Source organism: Pteropus alecto, unplaced genomic scaffold (assembly GCF_000325575.1).
Source record: "Pteropus alecto unplaced genomic scaffold, ASM32557v1 scaffold152, whole genome shotgun sequence".
NCBI classification, from domain to species: Eukaryota; Metazoa; Chordata; class Mammalia; order Chiroptera; family Pteropodidae; genus Pteropus; species Pteropus alecto.
The window spans coordinates 11,872,674-11,893,111 of record NW_006432227.1 but is presented as its reverse complement, the minus strand read 5'-3'; the positions used below and the strand labels follow the sequence as shown (position 1 = coordinate 11,893,111).

At 50.9% G+C, this 20,438-nt stretch overlaps 1 protein-coding gene and 1 pseudogene across 1 annotated transcript in view; one reads left to right on the top strand and one right to left on the bottom strand.

The window, feature by feature from the left end:
- The first annotated feature begins 2,239 nt into the window (after positions 1-2,239).
- LOC112475905 lies at positions 2,240-2,358 on the top strand (annotated as a pseudogene).
- Positions 2,359-10,576: 8,218 nt separating this feature from the next.
- ANKH (ANKH inorganic pyrophosphate transport regulator) overlaps positions 10,577-20,438 on the bottom strand; it is a 51,731-nt gene continuing 41,869 nt past the window's right edge. The window contains exons 9-12 of the mRNA XM_006907133.3: positions 16,503-16,632; positions 14,119-14,242; positions 13,460-13,559; positions 10,577-12,540 (exon numbers count right to left, since the gene is read on the bottom strand). Of these exons, the coding sequence (XP_006907195.1) occupies positions 12,427-12,540; positions 13,460-13,559; positions 14,119-14,242; positions 16,503-16,632 (468 nt within the window). The 3' untranslated portion in view covers positions 10,577-12,426. The remainder of the gene's footprint in view (positions 12,541-13,459; positions 13,560-14,118; positions 14,243-16,502; positions 16,633-20,438) is intronic.

Genomic DNA, 20,438 nt, shown 5'->3' with positions numbered 1-20,438 from the left:
TTCTCCGTTGCAGCCTGCAACTTCAGTTGCCCAGAATTTTCATTCCGTTTCTCATTCCCGGTCTTGGGCTGGTTGGGTGACGTGAGCAGAATAGAAATTGAATTGAGACCAAAATGGATTCAGGAAGATGATCTACTTAGAGAGATCGCTAAAATGGTAAAATATTCTAGAGGGAATGTGGTGGGGACCAGACCGTTTGCTTTCTATTCCAGAGTTCAGAAGGTTTGGACCCTGTGGTCTTGGCGGAAAGATGATCTCCACCTTAAGCAGGCGCACTTACATGCTTGAGCCCATTTAAAGTGCACTTAGACCTGAAAGAATTTCCCTGTAACAGGTTCGTAGAGTTCACATTGCTCCTTCACAACCTTTTCTGGTTCCCCTTCTCACCTGCACAGTGACTTTCCATAGATTTCACTCATACACATTGGGACAGTGATGGTGACAGTTGAGAACGAGGGGCCAGTGTGCGGTCTTTCACTTATGATCTAGGCATAGGTAGAGTTCAATCTGAAATGCTGGCAGTTTTTCCTCCTTGGAATATGGCATAACTGAAAATGTTTGAAATGCTCAGAACAGGATTGACTTTGCTTTCTTTATATAGCCATTTGCCCTTTTCTTATACTGTTATACATTCGGTTAATGCCCGGTGAAATTTTTCTCTGAGTAAGGAAAACATGTTGCCTTTGTACCCTTTCATTAGTCTTTATCCCTCCAATTCTGGAGTTTATCAGGTAAAATCTCAGGTTGCATGAGTCTAACAGCTCTGTTGGAAGAGACAAGTGTTGTGGGTTGTTTTATGCTTTTTTTTTTTTTTTTAAGAGGCTCTGTTATTTCTCTTACCCTCACCCCGAAGTGCTTTTTTACCTACGAGATCGTAGTCTAGTTTTTGAAGGTCTTCCGGGTAATGACTGTGAAGTGCTGTATTGCCTTTAATTATCTAGCACTCCCACCCGGGCGTATGTGTAGGACTCAAAGTGACTTCCTGGCTGTGTCCCTTTTTGATGTTAAAATTAAGTTAGATGATTTTGTTTCTCACTTTCTTAAGCAGTATTTTGTAGATAATATGTAGGACTCAAATAGACTTCCTGGCTGTGCCTCCTTTTTGATGTTAAAATAAAGTTAGATTATTTTCTTCTTTTCCTTAAGCAGTACTTTGCAGGTACCCCATCTTGAAAGCCAGTAAGTATTTTCAGAAGTATAAACCTCCAGGGAATCTCACTTGCAAGCATGCATATAAATAAATGCCTTTTAAAAAAGATCTGTCACTGCCTAAAAAACAATAAAAAGCCCTCAGTGTGTGTGGAGCGAATCTGAAATGTGTGTGAAAGGCACAGGGTCCCCGGATAGCTTAGCTAGCGAAAGGCAGAGCACAATGTCAAGTAATTTAAAAATGGCCCAAGGGACTGTAAGAAATGAACTGAAGAAGGACCTGATCTTAGATCAAAATGCCACTTAGAAACAAAACAACAGATGCCTGGCAGACCTCCTGGGCTTAAGTTACAGAAGGATGAAAATCTGAAGGAGTGAAAGTTGTTCTGTGCATCGGTTCTGCAAATCCCTCATTCTAAAGTTTACTAAGTCCCCATTTAGCAGAAGTATAATATTTAATGCTCTTGAGAAACCTCACTGGCGACCTCTTCTGGGGCCCTGCAGAGACCAGGGAGCCAGTTGCTGAGTTGTGCAGGGAATAAAGATAAGGGCAACTGACTGTCACTGCTTGTGTAATTCAGTTTATAACTTGGAGCCACGAAAAGCATAAAACTCGTAGTAGCTTTGGGGGCAAGGTGGGCTTGCTGAGCCCGAGAGGGGAGTGTGTGTATTGTGTGTGCTTGCATGCATGTGCGTGTGTTCGAGTGTGCGTGTGCTGGTCTGCAGTCACATCGTGACTTTTGTGCAGGAGGGCCCACAGCAGGGGACCCAGCAGAATTTGGGAGGGTGGAGGTGAGCTGACCCATTTGTGTTTTTTTCATGATAAATTGCAATTTCTGGGAACGGTGGAGTGAGTAATTAAACTATCCCAAGTGGCCTGTACATCTGGAAAGACAGATCTATTGTACTGAAATGTATCCACAGACCATGTGTTGTTACGTCTCTGTTCCCAGGCCTTTTGGCCACCTGTATATTTAACTATTTTAAATGCTCACTAATAACCAGGGCTGTTAGTGGACACCACTGGCTGGAGTTTTATCTCGTCTCCTTCATTTCTCAGGTGTGAGTCTGGGTCAAGAATTAAATTGCCGTCTATGGCCATGCCACCCTGAGCAAGCCCGATCCCGTCTGATCTCGGAAGCTAAGCAGGGTCAGGCCTGGTTAGTACTTGGATGGGAGACCACCTAGGAAGACCAGGTGCAGTAGGTGTAAAAAATAGAAGATAAGGGACTGTAAGCTGACAAGGTCCTTGCCATCTGTGAGGTCAACCAAGGGTTGCCTGATCTAAAAATAAAAAGAATTAAATTGCCAAAACATGGGTAATACAAGGGAAAGATCCGGGGCTTGCAATGGGCACGGTCTCGGCAGTTGTTTTCTCAGTGGTGGGGCTTAATTTTGAACTTCAAAATGGTCTTTCGTACTTGATTTTATACATTGAAACATGCCTCGATCGACATTCACGTAAACGGTGCTAAAATGCGGTCCCTGTGCAGGCGCCGCAGCATCTGCAGTGCCGTCGACCCCTTCTGAGCATTTCGATGCGGAAGCAGAGCCAGAGTGACTGTGTTTAACGAGTCGCCTTGTTTCCACCTTCACTTCCGCAGCGTCTGCTTTCCATGTCGTCCTGGAGAGGAAAACGGGGACTGCGGGCCGGGCCGGGCCGGGCCGGGGGAGCGGCAGGGACTGTGGCCGCTCTCTGCGCTGGTTTAACCGAGTCTCCTCTGTTTACATTGTAAAATGTCAACGTTTTTCAGAAAATTCTCCTGCTCCAAAAAGCTGGTCAGCTTGGGGCCTCGAGTCCCTTCTGCGTCTGTGGCTGGATGCCTGGCTCCAGCGAGTTTCCTCTGTGACTTGTTGAGTCTCATCTTCGTGGTCAGAGGCCCAGGTGACTCGGGGCTTTGCTCTTGACCCCTGTTAGCAAACCCGGTCACTTGAGGATTGTAAAAACAACTGAAAATAAACAGAAAATAAAAACTCAGAAGTCTGGCTGTGTTGCTGTGGTTAAATGGCCTGCCTTTGAGGACTTTGGGAGCTTGGGGTCTGATGCTCTAGCTTTTTAGAACCCTCAATCAGACCTCTGATGCCCGATGACTTCGCCGTGCCGAACCCGTAGGAAGCGCTCCCCTCACACTTAGGTGCCTGCTTCTGGACTGGGGACTCCGTTCAGTACCAGTCCAGCACCGCTAGTGGGGTGAGCTCGGGCCAGTTACTGACCTCCCCCCATCTCGGTCTTCATCTCCACCCCTCAGCCTGTCTGGGGTGGGGGTGGGGGCGAAGTGAGGGGCAAGCCTTTAACAGAGGCCTCGGGGAGGGTCCCCTAGGCTTGCAGAGCAGGACTGCAGCGCAGTCCAGACCCAGCCGTGCTGGCTGTGTGCGAGGAGAGGCCTGCTTTGCGCTCACTGTCCCTAGGTGTTCGCAAACCATCTGGACCGGAGGAAACACACCCAGAAGTGTGACAGCGAGGACTTCTGTGTGTTGCCTGTGTTTCTGCCACTGAGAGAAGTCAGTGATCTGATGGTACGGGAGACTGGGCTTTCAAAGGGACTCTTGGGGACAGGGAGTGAGTGAAGGTTGAGCCGGCAGAGACCTGCCTGCGTCTTGGCGGAAGGCTTTGCGAAACGGTGCCGGGCTCCTGAAGAGCCCACTGGTTCGGGGTCGGGGGCCCAGCTCCTGCTCCAGTGATAGCTGCAGCTTCTGTTTGCCCTGTTTACTCTCTCGGGACCTAAGACCACCCCAGGTCATCTTGTTGATCGGTGTGGCCCAGGTCTGGTTCACGGGAAAGACCTTAGAACTTCCGCCCTGTCAAACGTGGCGTGTGCCAGCCAGCCCCGGTGTCCCTCTCCTGTGGCTCTTCAGTCTGACCACCTGCCCCCGCCCCACCCCACCCGCTTTTCCAGGCCAGCCCTTCCCCTCCCGCTAGGCACTGGGTCGGTCACTGCGAGGAGGCCCCGCACCTTCCTGGGTGGGCACCAGGCTTCACGTAGTAAACGAGAGCCCAGCCATTAAATTCTGTCAAATTTGAAAGGTGAGTCGGGCACCCAAACGCCATGTCCCCACCACTGTAGGGGCCCATTTCACGCTCTGAGCGTCTCCTGAAGAGCCCCCTCACTAGGCCTAAGGTACCGGAGGACTTCGTCCCCCACACGTGGACACACCTCTCCGGAAAGCTGTCCCTCAGCTCTGCAGATTCTCTGTTTAAATAGCTACTCTTGGCCCTTTTGTGCTGTCACATTGGGTGAGGGACGGAAGTTAGGGTGCAGGTTTTGGGATGGGGCCGGATGTTAAGACACCTGGAGCAGGAGCCGGGCACCAGCCGGAGTCCCCATTTTGTGTTGCTGCTTCTCCTTGGGTGCCGGCATCCTCCTCCCTGGCTGGGCTCTCGTTTACCTTTTCCCTGGCTGGGCTCTCGTTTACCACCCGAAGCCTTGCGCCCACCCAGGAAAGTGCGGGGCCTCCTTGCAGCAACCCAGTGCCTAGCAGGGGGTGGGGGAAGGGCTGGCCTGGAAAAGCGGGTGGGGGGGGTGGGGGCAGGCGGTCAGACCGCTGGGAATGGTGGTGTGGGTCGTGCACTGCAAACTCCAGGAGGTGTCGTTTTCAGCCATCGCCAAACTTTTGGCACTAGGGACCGGTGCTCCTGTGAGAATCTAACGCCTGATGATCCGAGGTGGAGCTGAGGGGTGATGCTGGTGCTGGGGAGCGGCTGCACATACAGATGAAGCTTTGCTTGACCATCCGCCGCTCACCTCCTGCTGCGCGGCCCGGTTCCTAACAGGCCACGGACCGGACCGGTCCCGGTGCACGGCCCAGGGGTTGCGGACCCCTGGTTTCCATCATAGTCCAGGAGGACGCGTGAGCCTGGAGAAGGCTCCTGTAGCATCCAGGCCCTCGGTGACCTGGAGCACCTGAGCTAAGCTGGTGGGACTAAGCTGGAGGGACAGAAGTGAGAGAGACCAGGAGGAAGAGCCGCTGCTGGGGACTTGAGGAGGGGGGGGTGGGGCCCAGGGCAGGTTTCTGGGTGGGCGACAGGTGATTCTGCTGGTGAGGAGGAAGTGCGGGCGGGGCGGGGGGAAGTGTTCAGCGACGGACTTCAGGTGAAGGCCCCTCTGGGATGCCTCTGAGATGTTGGGGGTGACTGGTCTGAAGCTTGGGGACAAGTCAGGGCTGGAAAAGCCACCCTGGAACCAGCATTTGGAGCTGGAAGCAGGCCTAGCTAGATGAGGTTAGTATGTGGAACTGGATTCCCACTCGGGGGAGCAGGCTGGGCATGGGGGCTTTTTTTATGCTTTTCCAAAGGTGGAATTAAATAGGGTGAGAAACGTAGCTGGGTGAGGAAAGCTGCCGAAATCTGGGCAGTGTGTGTGGGGGAAGGCGGAGCAGAGCTGGCTCAGGACGTGGCATTGCCAGGACGGGGTTGATTGTATCGTGCATGAACTCGCAAGCCTCAGGGCTCATGGCCCGGGGCCTGGAGGGGACTGGAGTGACCACAGCCAGCTTTCATCAGCTACTCGCCTTCAGAGAGAGCTTTTCACAGGAATCAGATGGAAGAACTTAAGGTGTGTGGAATAATGCAACGTTTAATAATTGTTCGGTCTGTGTGGTCCTTGGACTCCAAGCACCCAGGAGCAACTGAGGTAAGCCCATGGGACCAAGAGGATGGAGAGGTAGGGATTCAAGTGCAAGATACTAGGAGGGAGAACTGATGGGGGTCAGTGGGGACCCCTGGTGGGGGACAGAGGTGTCATGGAGCGGGTTCCTGGATAGATGGCAACGTGACTCACCTGGGGTGTCAGGAGGCGGCAGAGGAGGGGTGCAGATTTGCCCTCAGGGTGGTACTGCTCCCCAGCACAGCTCCGCACCCTGACGTCACAGCTGGGCAGGAAGACGTGCCGTGTCCCAAGTGCCGTGGGTGGAAAGGGAGATGACCTTTCAGACTTCAAAACCACGGTCGTGTTGGAGGCAGTGAAAGGGAAGTATGGCAGAGGCAGCGCTGAGATCTGGGATTTTAACTCGAAGAGAAGCGATACGACCGCTCGGGGAGGAACACGTGACGTCAAACAAGTCGGAACGCTGACACCTGTCGGCGACAGGTGTGTCAAAACCCTTTCTCCATATCATCTCCCATAGGAGGGTCAGAAAATGACAGCCATCCTTTGAGGTCAAGGCATTACATTTTAAAGAAGAGTGGTGTTTTCTACATAAGGATGGAAACGAGTCTCAGATGTGGGCAGGAGGGGTTTCGGGTTCTGCTCCTCTGGCTTCCTACCGCCTCGGCTTGGTATCCCCACTTTAGAAGGGTTGTGTGTGGTAGAGAAACTCGACTTCAGAGAACTACTTTCAACATGACTGTAGATATGGGAAGTAAGAATTCATTTTAATACAGAATAAAATTTGAAGAAATAGGTCATATTTAAATAAGGCAGGGAGTTTAGAGAAGTATCCCAGTGGTTAGAGGCCTTATCTCCCAAGGTAAAGGGCAACATTTTAATGTCTCATGTACATTTGACAAGAAAACTGTAGTCAGAAACCACGTAATTTGGGGTGTGCGACCAGACGGATGGTTAGAATAAGAAAGTCAAGAAACAAAACAGTCTCGACTGTAAGCCAGCTGTCGAAGCTTTACTTAAACTAAATTTAGAGGATGAAAGCCGTTTGACAGTATATGAGCACAAATCCCCCCAAAAAATTTAAAAAAGAAAAGCATATATAAATGCTCTTAACAATGCAAAAACTTACATCTGTGAAATACATACACAGCACTTGTTTAAATGCAACCTATGTTTTATATTGACCTCTGCAGTCAATTTTAATCAAAGGCTGCACACATATTTTAATGTGATTGGTTTCAACAGTTTAAATTAAACCCATAGTTTTGATGTGGCACAGAAGCGCCTGTAAACTGAGAGCCACAGCTATTCACATGTAGAATAATAACTCCCAGTCGACTTGATTTTATTAAAAAAAAAAAAATTCTGGATCACTGGTGACGGTCAGATCCGAAATGTAGAATGAGGTAATTTTATTTTTCCAATTGCAGGATCCTGTACCATGTTCTAAATCCTAGATCATATATAGTATGTTGGCCCAGGAAGGAACCTTAGCAATAATGGCCCAAGCGTCTCATTGTCCAGGTGACCAATGTGCCGCCCGGAGAGGGGTGAGTGATGTGGAGGCCACGCCCATGGCCTCCAGCACAAAAGCGCTCCTTGAGCGAATGAGCATAGGCCTCTCGGCATTGAACAGACTCGTATGCCCTCTCGATACATCACGAAGCAAACCAAATATATCATAGACCCAAGGAGCTGTGTATTTGCCCCACAAGCCTGTGGATGAGGCCCCCCCAGGAGAATGCGCTGCTTTGTGGTGACTGGTCCTTGCTGCAGGTGCTGAGTGCTTGGTGCGGACATGGACCCTGTACCTCCTTTGTTAGACCAGGGTGGCTTGAACTTCGCCGTCAGTAGCAGGTTCATCCAAACTGTGGGCCCCCAAGTTCGTGGCCCCATACTTTAAAGAACCAGAGTCCACCTGGCTGTAATGTTTTCTACCTCTAAAGGCACCATTTCTTGTCCCTGGTTCACAGTTGGAGAACATCTGTCTCTAAATCAGAGTAATGACCAATTCTGCACGCCACTGAGACTTCACGGAGCCAGACAACTGTGAGCAGCACGGCTGCTGTGGGCGGGTCCGTCTTCACCTCCCTTCTAACCTGAGGAGACCACATGTACTTCTGGAGAGAGAAGGGGTTCCCAGCTCTTGCACGCTTTTGTTTTACACGGGCTGTAGCAGCCAGTGTCAAGTTGTTAGTGAAGTGCACTTCGTTACATAACCTGACTTAAAAAGAGGTACCCCATAAGAAATGTGCCGAACCTGTGTGGAGCTGACTGCCATCTGTAAAAGTGCGTGTATCTTATGCAGTCTTTTAGAGACCCTGGTTGATTATAGTTAAAGCAGAGAATATTCTTCTGGAACCACTTGGATTTGTCAAAGGTGATTTAAAAAAAAAGACTTAGGAGGCCCGCCTTCGGTGGTCTCGGCAGAGACTGCAACAGCTAATCGTTCCTACCCCCTCCCCGCCTTGAGAAGAAAATGGAGTCACCTTGAGACAAGATCTCACCATCTCCTCTTCATTAATTTTCCCTTTTAAAATCAGATGGTAAATTGTATAATTTGTTACACATTTTCTGACTCTGGAGCGGGTTATTTTGATTACATAATAGTTTCTCTCCTTTCGAAATTAGTGTAGTTGATTTTAGATGTGTAGCCTTTAAAAGGACAGCTAACGGGGCCTTTCGTGCATTTATTTGTCTTCAGATATTTCTCTATATCCTACTTTACGTGTGGTTAGATCAGCTGATGAATCACATGGTGTTTTGCTGTTTCAAATGACAGAAATACTCCGAATAACCACACGGAGGAGCATCTCGAATGTTTACCAAACACGTCGCTCAAAAACACGCTTTCCTATGGTTCACTTTTATGAAAGAGCTGCGTGTGAGCGTGGCTGTCTGCAGGCCAGCAGGTTTCAGAGAGTCGGCTGCAGGCGCCAAGCGCATCGCAGCGCTCACAGATCATGTCTTGTAAAGCCCTGTCCATCACAATTTCCGGTTACCAAGAAAAAAAAAAAATGAAAAAAGGCTGACTTCGAGCATAAAAGCCCTTCCTTTCCTGGACTGTGTGCCGCTTTGACTGGAGACAGCACCGAAGTTTAAGAGGTCAGCTCGCCTGCAAAATGAGGGGCCGGAAGCCACGGCCCGCCGGTGCGCCCGGGGCCCGTGGTCCTGGGCACTGCTCTGCTGGGAGTTACTGGACTAGAGAGATTTTTAAATACAAGAAAATATTTCTCAGGATAATGTCATTTAACTAGCACAATACAAACACCTTCAATTTTGTAACAGGTTCTCATTCACTTCAGTTGGAAGTAAAACAATTAAAAGTAAACAATTAAGAGGACTGAGTCTTTAAATCATTATGATTCTAGAAACCAAGGGTGCAGAAAACTTATTCTCCCCTTCTCCATCCTTCCTGGAAGAAAAGACCCCCAAACGGATGATTAGGGGGGGAAGTTGCCTTTGACTTGGTTCACTTCTCACAAGATATCGTTGCATAACTTTTCCGATATTTGGAGACGTAGTGACTGTCCCACCCCCTGAGAAAGACCCAGCAAAGGCTGCTTGTGAGGACCGCGGGGCTGGCCCCTGGCGCTAGACCTCAGGGGAGCCCCAGCCTCCTTCCTCGGGGGCCTCCTACCCACCACGGCTCCCACGGCTATTTATTGGGAGGACTCAAGGAGTAAAAAAATAAAGTGCATTTACTATGACAGAGAAGCTTGACTCGGCCCCTCCTAAACCAGCACTAAAAGTTTCCAGTTCTGAAGGTACCAGCCATCCATGGACATTTCCAAAGCTACACCCTCTGCTAGCGCTTGAACATGACACAACACAGAACACAAACACAACACAGGAGAAGAGAGAGACCTTTTGGCACAAGAGACAAGCCCGACAGGCAGCGAGGGGCGTGGCCAGTAGCTTGTGCCCAAATTAAAGAATTTCAAACAGGTGAGGGGTCCTGCCGGCACAAGGCCCGGTCCACCTGGCCGGCAGGTCCAACCCTACCAAGACCAACCTGGGGTGAGCCTCGCCGGGTTCTTTCTGCTCGGTTCCTGGGTGTCTCATCAATGTCCGTTGCCACTGAGATCCCGTTAATTGGGAAAGAGCAAATCAGCCACATGTTTAGAAAGACCTCAAATATGCCCCTCAAAAAAGCAGGGAGGCCATTAAGGGCCGCTCTGCCCCCAGCTTGTGCAGAGAAAAACCCTTGGCGAATAGCCGAAAACCAGCTTTGAGCCGCCCCAGCTCGCATCAGCATTTGCTTGAAAAACGCCTCATGCCCTGTAGTTTTAGATTCTCCTTGTCGACCAGCAATCACCCTGCAGTGAGAAAGCCACGCCTGCTCTTTTCCATGGTCCTCAACACGTGACCCTCACAGGTGTGGAGCCCTTCAAAATCTGTCAGCTGAGCAACTTGCAATAGAAAAACAAAAGCCCCGTGCTGGGGAAACGTTTCTTTGGTCGGCAAAGGCAAAGAATGCCCGTCCTTACTCTGAAAGGTGGGAAGGACTCTCCCCACCTCCCTGGTCTGCCCTCCCTTCCCATCCCTGGCGGTTAGACCCGATGCAGCAGAACCTGCCAGCTTCAGACTGTGACTCAGGGCCCGAATCACAGCTCCGCGCTCGCTGTCCGGGTCTGGGGGCTGTTTCCACCCAAATATTACAGTCTATGAATCTCTGTCACCGAAGGGGCACCTGAAGTTATAATGCCACGTTCCAGTTGCCTAATGAAGAGTCTCTAGTTGATCTCGATTTAGCGGGAAAGAATCGGCTTTTTCAATTTGATCTTCGGGCTCCAACCCCCAGCATGAAATAGTCACACACGTTAAAAAATACTGTTTAATTTTCTAGTCGTGTACTTTTTAAAAAGCTGATACAACTCGTTTTTCCCGTCTTCGCAGATCTGCCCCTGAAACCACCCCAAAGCTGTGCATCTTACTTTTCAGTACACATAGATATGAGCGCATGAGGATGTGTCACCCTGGTGAGCACCCCCGAGGGTCACCGGGTGTCCGGATATGTGAATGCACCCCCGTGATGCTCACAGCTGACCTTACGCCCTTACATTCCTTTTTCTTCCAGTAACAACAGGATTATACAGCACTGAAAACAATAAACACAGAAGGCTTGACTGTTTTTTGCCCTTCTAGTATATATTTCCATTCCCACTACTGCCCATTTAAACCTGTTACCCACGGTGAAAAATAGTTCTCTAGTCATTTACTGACCCTTAAATTTACGTACAAATGACAGACTATGTGAAATTGCTGAAAATAAGATACAGTGATCATCGATACAATACATTCCAACTGCGGGTATGTTGACACACGAGCAATCACCGTATTGTATTAGAGACATTTTATTGAAAATGCGAAAATAGGAAATGTATTATAGCCTAAAATAAATTACATAACATATACAGTATATATTTATATCTTTAAAATATTTTTGTTTAGGTTCTTTCAGTCTAGGAATTTCGACGAAATCAAGAATTTGCTGAACTGTGTCCATAATTTTTTTTTTTTTTAAAGAAAAAACCCGCTTTCCAAAACTTAGAAAAATATACTGCACTAAATGGATTTCAAATGTGTCGTCTCAGGGAATATCACATAGTGACTTTGATACTGTTTATAAAATGTCTTGCTTTATCCTGTGGCATGAGAAGGGGAGTCACACGCGGAATTAACCTGTACCGTGTGATTATGACTAAGAATGGCAGAACCAGGTAATACATCTACTTCAGAAGTTACGATACGGCAACCTGGCATTAGAATGCTAGATTATGACTTAAAGCTTCAGTCCACTTAAAAAACTAAAATGTAAAGTTAGCAACGCTCCATTTCCCTTCCTCTAGTGCCATCTTCAGGAAAGGGGGGTGAAAGACAAGCCTTCGGGGAAAGCCATGCGGAAGGATGCCGACATTTGGAGATGCGCGCCTGTGACCACTTTAAAGAGTTAGCTCAGCTGCGTACACGGCGGGGCACAGTGCGGGAGCTCACTCGGGTCCAGGAGAAGGCAAGGTGACAGGCGAGTGTCGTCACTCGGCTGCTCCCACGGTGTCCTGAGCCTTCCTACGGGACGTTTGTCCATCCGTCCGCCCAGCGCCGTCGCAGATCCATGCCTTGGCGTGCACGGCCGCTCCGGCTGCAGCCTGTCGGCAGGTGTGCGGTGGACAGTTGATGACTCCACGGTGGGAGGCCACCGGGGTCCCCTCTGTTCGGCCGTGTTACTGAGAAGCCAATTAAAGCTGAGTTGTAACCTGCTGATTCTTAAAAGAGATGAAAAGGGACAGGGTGAAGTCTGGCCTGCTGGGCAGTGGTGGCCGAGAAGCGACGGACGGCACAGCCGCAGTCCTTTGGTTCCAAGTGGAGAATGCACGGGGGACGAGGGCGGAGGACGCAACTCGGACTACAAGGCAACTATGTCTTTTGGGGTTTCAGGAAGCGGGGGCATGAAGTCAATTGTTTTTGTTGGTTTTTACAAAGCAGCGGCAAAGACCACCCTCTAGGTCCCCGCCTGAGTGTGGGCATATATGCCAGAGAGTTTACATGAAACCTTTAAATCAAGGCCTCTCGTTAAAACCGAAACCAAAACCAAAGCAGAGCGAAACGCAATGGGAGAGGAGACGAGGCTGAAGACTCGGCTCGGCTCGGCTGCCCGCGCGGCCGCCACGCCTTATTCATTCTCCTCTCTCATTTCCACGGTGTCCGTCCCCTCCTCTGCCGGGGGTATGTCCGTCATGGCCGAGTCCTCCCCCTCGGCTGCTGACTCATTCTCCATCTTCTTTTTCTAGACCAAAGAAGACACGTCAGCGTGGGCTGTGACAGGGACACGTCACAGCAGAGCCGAGAGCAGGGGGAGCCCACCCTGGTGTACTCCAGCGATCTACCCCTGGTCCCCACCTCTTCTCTGCCTATATCCACTCCCTGGTTAATCTCGTCTCTTCTATGGTGAATGATTAACGTGGGATGGGGCCCACTCCCTGGGCAGTCAGTCTTTGAAAGGAAAGAAATATACCTCTAAATAATTAGATAACCCTGCAGGACAAACTAATTACATGCTAATGGACTTCTAGTACATCATAGCGCACGCGTGTGTGTGTGTGTGTGTGTGTGTGTGTGTGTGTGTGTGTGTGTGTGGAGGGGGTGGTTAAGAAAGTGCCTGCAGTGGGGTGGGCGCTGGGGCTGAAGAGGGGCGAGGGTCTGTAGAGGCGAAGAGTGGGCGGGGGCATGTGGACCACCCAAGACTTTCCGGACTGGTCATTCCGTAGCGAGCAAGTCTGAGTTTATGAGGACTTGGGGGAGGGCGGTCCCTGGTGGTTGGGGGAATCACCTCTTCAGGATTTTCTTGCGTGGTCAAAACCATTATTTAGTTTCTACATTTTAAAAATTGTTAGAGGCAACAGTGGGATGCAGGATGGCAGACCTGGCTTCATCGAGCTGTCCCTCCCGAGAAATATGACTGCCTTTTGAAGCGAGGCAGGGCGTGAGGAACGACCCACGGAATCACGTGACGGGGCACCCCTTGTCATGAAACCTGACCCAGCCTCAGCCACTCTGGTCGACAAGCTGCTCACCCTGAGTCACGGTATGGGATGACTGTGCGGTGTCACCACCACGTGGGCCCCTGGAGGGCCGCTCAGGTCTCCCTAGCCCTGGAGGAGGCTCTGCGGCCACGGCAGGTGTGCGCGTCCGTCGCCACGTCTCACCTGTTTCCGATAGACGTAGCAGGCTGCGATGGCGACCATGGTGGATTCTCCCACAAACCCCGCGAGGAGGGAGCCCACGCCCAGGGTGGCTCCGTGTACCCTGGGATGAGAACCGAAAGGCCATTTGTCGTTAACGCTGAGGTGAGGCACATGGAATCAAACCCAGGCCACGGGAAGAAGGCGGAGGGGCCGGACCGTCCGTCGCGCTGGGGGTCTGCACCTGAGAAGCGCTCCACCTGCACGCGGAGGTGGCGTGCAGCTCCGGCCGGGGTTCCCCTCCGCTCGCTCCCGCTCCCGGGGTCTCGACTCAGCACCTGCCAGCCGGCCACGCCCCTCACCCGAGCCCGCAGCACCGCCCACCCCTCCGCCCAACGCAGCGGGTTTCCAAGGTGAAGGGGCTCATTGACGCCCCTTCCCCAGGAGACCGGGGCCCGTAGTGGGTGCTCGATGAATACCACGTCTGGGCCTGACCCCGAAAATACTTTTCTAGAATGGATTGCAACAGCCCCCCACCTAGTGCCCAGGCAGAAACCACACGCGGCTCAGCATTATGAATTCTACCTCTGGTTGGGGTTTCACATGGAAAAGCAGATGTAAACCTCCGGCCAGGGTACTTAAGTGGCAGAAGGACACAAGCCCCAAGCCCCCCGATGACATACCCCAGGTAGGGCAAGACCACGAGGCTGGTGATGAGGACGATGATCCGCAGCACGGAGCTGGGGGCCAGGACAAAGGTCTTCTTCAGGGTCATCAGCCACCCGGTGAAATGGGCCCTCACGGTGACTAAGGGGAGAGCAAAGGACTTGTCAGCGACGCCCTGCTCCTCCCAGTCCTGCAGCCTCCAGCTTCTAGCTCCTGCATGGCACACACGAGGTCGCCGGCTGGCTGGCTGGGACCCAGGCCTTGTGGCCCTGGGCTAGCGACCTCATCTTTCTGTTGGCCCCGGATCCCTGATTCTGGGTCTGGGGCGGCCCCGTCTGTACCTTGGCTCCCACTTCGTCACAGCCCCTAACATCCAGACAGCAGGCTGTGGGCAGCTTCCTTCCTCCACCGTGACGGCGGGGCCTGCTCCGGGGCCGTCCTGTCCACTCCTGCCACCCCCAGCCCCAGCCCCACCCCGACCCCAGCCTCAAGCTCTGGCCACTCCTCTCTAGAAGAGAAAATTCAAGAGAGAAGAGGCAACTTGACGGTGATCAAGTCTGACTCGAGACGAGGAGAAAAGCTGGGCCAGAGGCCCTTCCGACGACAGTCCGGGGGAGGCGTAGGGAAGAAGGGCGCTGCTCTCGTCTCTGACCATGCACGCCGAGGCCACTCCCCTTTTGCCTTCTCCTGGTACCACCCCTTCTTTCCGAGGAGCCAATATGTCACACCCCCCTTGCCTGTCTCCCCATCCAGGTGTGAACTGCAGGAGGGGCTCCAGGGGACTGACTGAATCTGGCTGTGAGGGCACACGCCCTCGCGGGTGACAACTGCCCGAAGGTTCAGGTGTGATCTGCACCTGGAAGGGGGTTAAGGACACGTCAGGCCTAGTCCTTTACCCTGCAGACAGTGGCCAAGACAGTCTGAGGGGGAAGCATTGCTCACTGTGCCCCGGGTCCGCTGGAGGAGCTGCTGTGTTCTAGACGGAGGGTGTGCTCTGCCCTGCGGGGCCCAGGGTGGAGGGTCGGATTTGAGACACACAGATACACACTTCAGTTTGGCCGAGGGGACAGGGTGAGGGTGCACAGTTTTGTGTCAATTCGGCTGGCCCAAACCCAGCAGGTCGCAGACAGGTGGGGGCTGACGGCTTCTGGAAGCCGGTAGTCTGACAGGAGAGGAAGTGGAGTCGAGAGGAGACCACAGGTAAATCCCACCCCAGGACTGGCTGGCGTTCTCTGGGACCTCTAGCTGCTCCTGGAGTAGGGACAGGTGAGTGCAGCCCCTTCTCAAGCTTGGCTCCTCTGTGTCCCCCTGACCAAGACCAGACACTGCTCCAAAGCCGTCATCTTCCATTCCTCCGTTTCTGCCACATTGGGGAAGGTGACACCCAAGAGACCCTGTCTCCAGACATGCTTGGCATCTGAAAGCTGCGCCAGCTTGTGGCCCGACTCAGCGACAGCCCAGGACTGGCGGGCGCGCCCTTGGCCCTGGCCTCGACTAGCTCCGTGGTCTGGCTTCTTGGCTGGACGATTTAAGTGGAATTTTTTGGCAGTTAAATTTTTAACAGGTAGTGACCTGCACTTGGTACAGAATTTAAAAAGTGCTGAAGGGGACACAGTACAAAGGTCCCCTCCCCGTCCTGTCTCCCTCCATCCCCCCGGCCCTGATCCTGCTTCCCACTGTTGGCGGTTTGATGAGTTACTTCTAGAAACAGTACCCAGACGTGCCTAGACTTACCCTAAACATATTATATATGGACCTACATAGATGTGCGATGCATTTGTTATAGGAAAGGCAGCACGCCAGTCAACCATTCCGTGACTGGATTTTCTCAAGTAATAAAAAACCACCTCATTCTTTATGGCGTGACTCCTACTACTCCATCAGCTTGGGAACCGTCAAACCGGCTCACACTTTGACTGTGGGCTTCCCCTGGCTGGCCACACGCCCTCTGGCCTCGACTGTGCCCCTAGATTCTTATCTCCCATAGAGAGATAAGAATTCTCCAGATTTTAGATTTTAGAATTCTCTTGTTTTCCATTTTGCTTCTCCAATGAACATGCCGAAAGACTGACTTTTGAGTATACAGTTCTGGGAATTCGAGAGCACGCACAGATCTGTGCAAACGGCCCCACAAATTGGGAGGCAAAGCAGTTCCGTTCCCCAAACCGCTCACGCTCTCCCTACGGGTCTCGATTCTCTTTACTGTGTTCGCGACCACTGTCCTTTAAGAAACAAACGGTTCCTGTTGAACTTTCCACCGACCGCATAACGTCTTCACGTCTTTCCGATCCCCTGTGAAAATTTTACGTTTTTGTTTGGGCCGTGATTGCAAACATTTCCAGAGAAGATCGGGGCCGGCATGAAGGTAAACAGGGATCGTCTCTCGTTCTGTTTTCGTTACCTGGGATGGGGAAGAAGGAGAAGATGCGCAGAGGGACGACGCAGAGTTCCGCAAAGGCGAAGTCCACGCCGATGATGTCTATCAGGATCTTCTCGGAGACGTTGGGGGTCCAGAACATCACGAAACAGAGCTGCAGGCGGGGGCGGGGGAGACGGCAAGGATGTTAGGAAAAGGCACACACGAGGGACCTGAGGACAGAGAGGACAGATCTGCACGAGCAGCTGGCCGGCACACCGGTCCTCGAGCCACTGCCCGCCAACACGGGCCCCGGTCTGCCACGTCTGCCCCAAAGGGACCCGGCAGCGGGGCGGAAGTGGACACGTCTGAGGGGGTAACCGGGCCAGGGAGGGAGACCAGTGTGCTCTCATGGAAGGCTTCACCAGACGGCTCACCGGCTCAGTCAGTTCAGGGCGAACGCGTTAATGTAAGTTTGACAGCTCAAACCAAATGATGGGAAGAGACCTGAAAGCATCTGGCTGTATGTAAACCACACTGAATCAGCGCGCCTAGTGAAAAAGGGAACTGTAATACTGAGGTTGATTAGAGGCCTGGAAGCCTGGTGAGGTCTGGGTAAGAGAATACGAGACGGCAGCCACGGCACTGGGAACTGTGGAAAAAAGACGGGCAACTGGTCGACTGACTGGAATTGAAACGGACGGGGAGCGGAGCCAAAACCATGCCACTTCCATCAGGTGTTTCTCTCCCTCTGTTCAGATGCAAGCGACTCTTCCCTCAAATGAACGTGGACACATTACAAAACGAATCGCAGTCATGTAAAAACAGGACACTGAAATTTTAGCACATAACACCCTTTCGGCTTTGGGTAAATTAAGCTTCATGGAGTTAGGCTGGTCCTATTTACTACGTCATGTGGAAATATTTGTAAGAATACCTGGGAGGACCCACTCTAAATATGTTTCACTTTATCAATGCAACAGAACTTTTATTCTGTCATGTCGTTTTCAGCATCTGGGAAGAATCTCCCACTGGTTTTCAAAAAATGACAGAGGTACTACCATCTAAGCCTCCTGGTGGCAGCACTTACTCCTCCCGTCTGACGCGAAGGAGAAATACTTCCCTAGTGGTAGCAGCTCCGAGCTCTGAGACTTTATCACTAGTGGCCTGGACGAGTGGCCCTGTCATCTTTTTCCTGCCGGCTGCCAGCCTGAAATGGTATGAAATCGCTCACGTCTACATATTACAACTTCAAAACAACACCGAGCACAGCATGGGGATACAATTCATTTTCCTGACAAATATTTTCCATAGCAGTGAAGCTGTGAAGAATTTAGACAAGTGAGCCCCGCCCCAAGACTGGACTTGATTTGTGCCTAGGACCCCCCAGAGGGTGAGCCACCCCGTGTGTTTTCAGTGGTTGGGGTTGGACACCTGGGCCATATTCCGCTAAAGCTCCCAGGACAATCACTGTGATGCTGTGTTTATTTTGTAGCCGGTGTTATCTGAATGTAAGATAATGCCTCACACTGCAATCTCTCTCTGCTTTGCAAAATTACTGTAAAGTGGCTTTTAAGTTACAACGGAGCAAGGGAAGAGGAAGGTGTCACTGCACCTCAGAGAGGATGGAGCGAGCGAGCGTCTCTGCCAAAGCCAGACTCCATATTATTCACGTGGAGAAACCGGGTTCCTCCCTCTGGCTGCTCCACGTGAATATTCTCTCGGAGGTTTTGTACTCCTTTGGAGGAGATGACCAGGAACCTTTGCAGGAGGAAGTCCAGTTTGAGGACACAATGACAGTGAGCATGCCCAAATCACTTACGTATCTGTAATCTGGGTGGTGACCACATTTTAGGTCTCTTGAAAAAAAACATGTTAAGGTTTGGTAGATCTCTCATAGAGCTTCTCAGGAGCGTAGCTCGATATTCCATTTTTAAAATTCCACAGTATGATTTAACTTGGCACCGCTAAACCGCTCTGCTGTCTACCTGGTACTCATCTGTGCCAAGCATGCCCTAAGTGCCCCCACCCCCAGCCATCAAGGCCACAGGCCACTGAGGTGCGTCTTTAGTTTTCAGCCAGGTACACGTGGAGTCTAGGTTAGGTCTTCTAGAACAACGTAACTGAAAGCTGCCAGTCTGGTCTGGGGCCTGAGCAATCACAAGTAACCATTTAGAGGGAAGGAACACCGTGTACATGGTGTAGAAGCTTCCTTTCTCCTTCTCCCTGAAATATCCGAATTCGACCCTTTGCCTTGGCCATGCTTCCAGTGTGAAAATGCCCTGTGCCTTCCAGTAAGTTCCTTAAAAAATGCCTATTCCCTGCCTTGCCCAGTAGGTATGGCCTTGGCTAAAAGTCACAATACCTATCTGCATGTCAGCTTCCTCTAAGAAAAGTCCTGAGCCCTCGCCTAATAATGAGACCAAACTTAGCCAGTCTGTTTCAGAAAACAAGAAGCTTTTAGAGGGTAAACGAACAAAGACTATTTCAGGAAAAGTGTCATTCTAGTGAGTTCGCCCAGAGTAGTCTTGACTCAGAACATGACCTCCCGGTTGACCATGACATGCTGTGTTCCTCAAATATTTGCAGAGGCTAACGACATTGACTTTTCCAAGCCAGAACGCAAACCTAATAAACTCCTGACAATGAACATGATTTGTTCCTTAGAGCAGCTGCAGGGGTGGGTTTGCTGCTGCGGAGCTTGCTGTCAATCTTATCTCATTAGGAAGCGGCCAGCAAAATGGAACAACCCACTCAGTGCCCAGATCTTTGGTTTTCCTATTTGTTCTCCAATAAAAGGAACCAGGGCTTCTTGGAGAAATGGCTCATTCTAGGACGAAGGCTGGAAATATACAAGATTATCGGCCTGGAATAATATGTCAAAGGACACGAAAGCACAGCAAGAAGAGTTCTCAATAGCCAAAGTTGGAACAATTTGAGCAACAAAATAAAGAATGTACTGAATTATGACCCACGGCATGCAATAAATATCCACGAGTCCATATTGATATAAATAAACACATGGGGACAAATTCCCTGCATAGAATTTCACCTAAGTTAATGTAGATACTCCTCCTCAGGGAGGTGGAACCTTCTGCCCCATCCAGAAGCGTGGGCTGCACTTAGTAACTTCCTTCCAAGGGGAGTACAACATGGAAATGGGGAGAAAGGACCCTTACCGTAGAGAGACCTGGCAAACATGATCTCAGCCAGGTGATCAAGGTCAACACCGGCAGTGAGAAGTCATGTTGACGGCATGTACTCTTGATAAGAATGACACTTTACCCACGTGGGTTTCCTCCCCCAAGTCCATAAGCCCCATCTAACCATGAGAGACACTGCAGATGAACCCCAAACTGAGGCACATTCTACAGAAACCCTAACCAGTATTCCAGACAATTGCCCAAGGCCACGAAAACAAGCAAAGTCTGTGACAGTTTCTCACAGATCAGAGGAGGCTGAGGAGGAAAGATGGTAATGTAGATGGGATCCTAGGACAGAAAAAGGACATGAGGAAAAAGCTACTGAAATCTGAATAAGCCACAGAGTTAGGTTCGGAGTAACACACCCGTGTTGGTCCCTAAGCTGTGATAGGTGAGTAAAGGGTGAAGGGCGTGTGAGAACTTTGTGCGTCTTTCTGATGTTTCTGTAAATCTAAAATGATCCTAAAACAAAAAGGTTATTGAAAAAGGAGACCCCTGATCCACTCTTTTATTTGACATGACATACTGTGATTCTTTTTCTCAGGACTAGGCACTGACCATGAAATTTGAACTACTTTGAACTACTGATGTGCATTTCAAGATACAGTCATCTCTCGTAGACTGTGGTCCCCTCCACACAATCCTCTGCCTTCACGGCCACTGGCATTACTCTCTTCTTCCACAGCCTCTCTGGAAACTAACCCCCACCGGGCCGCAGCCCTTTTATTCACAGCCCTCGCACGCAGTTGCCAGTTAGTGTGTGTGCCACAGTCACATT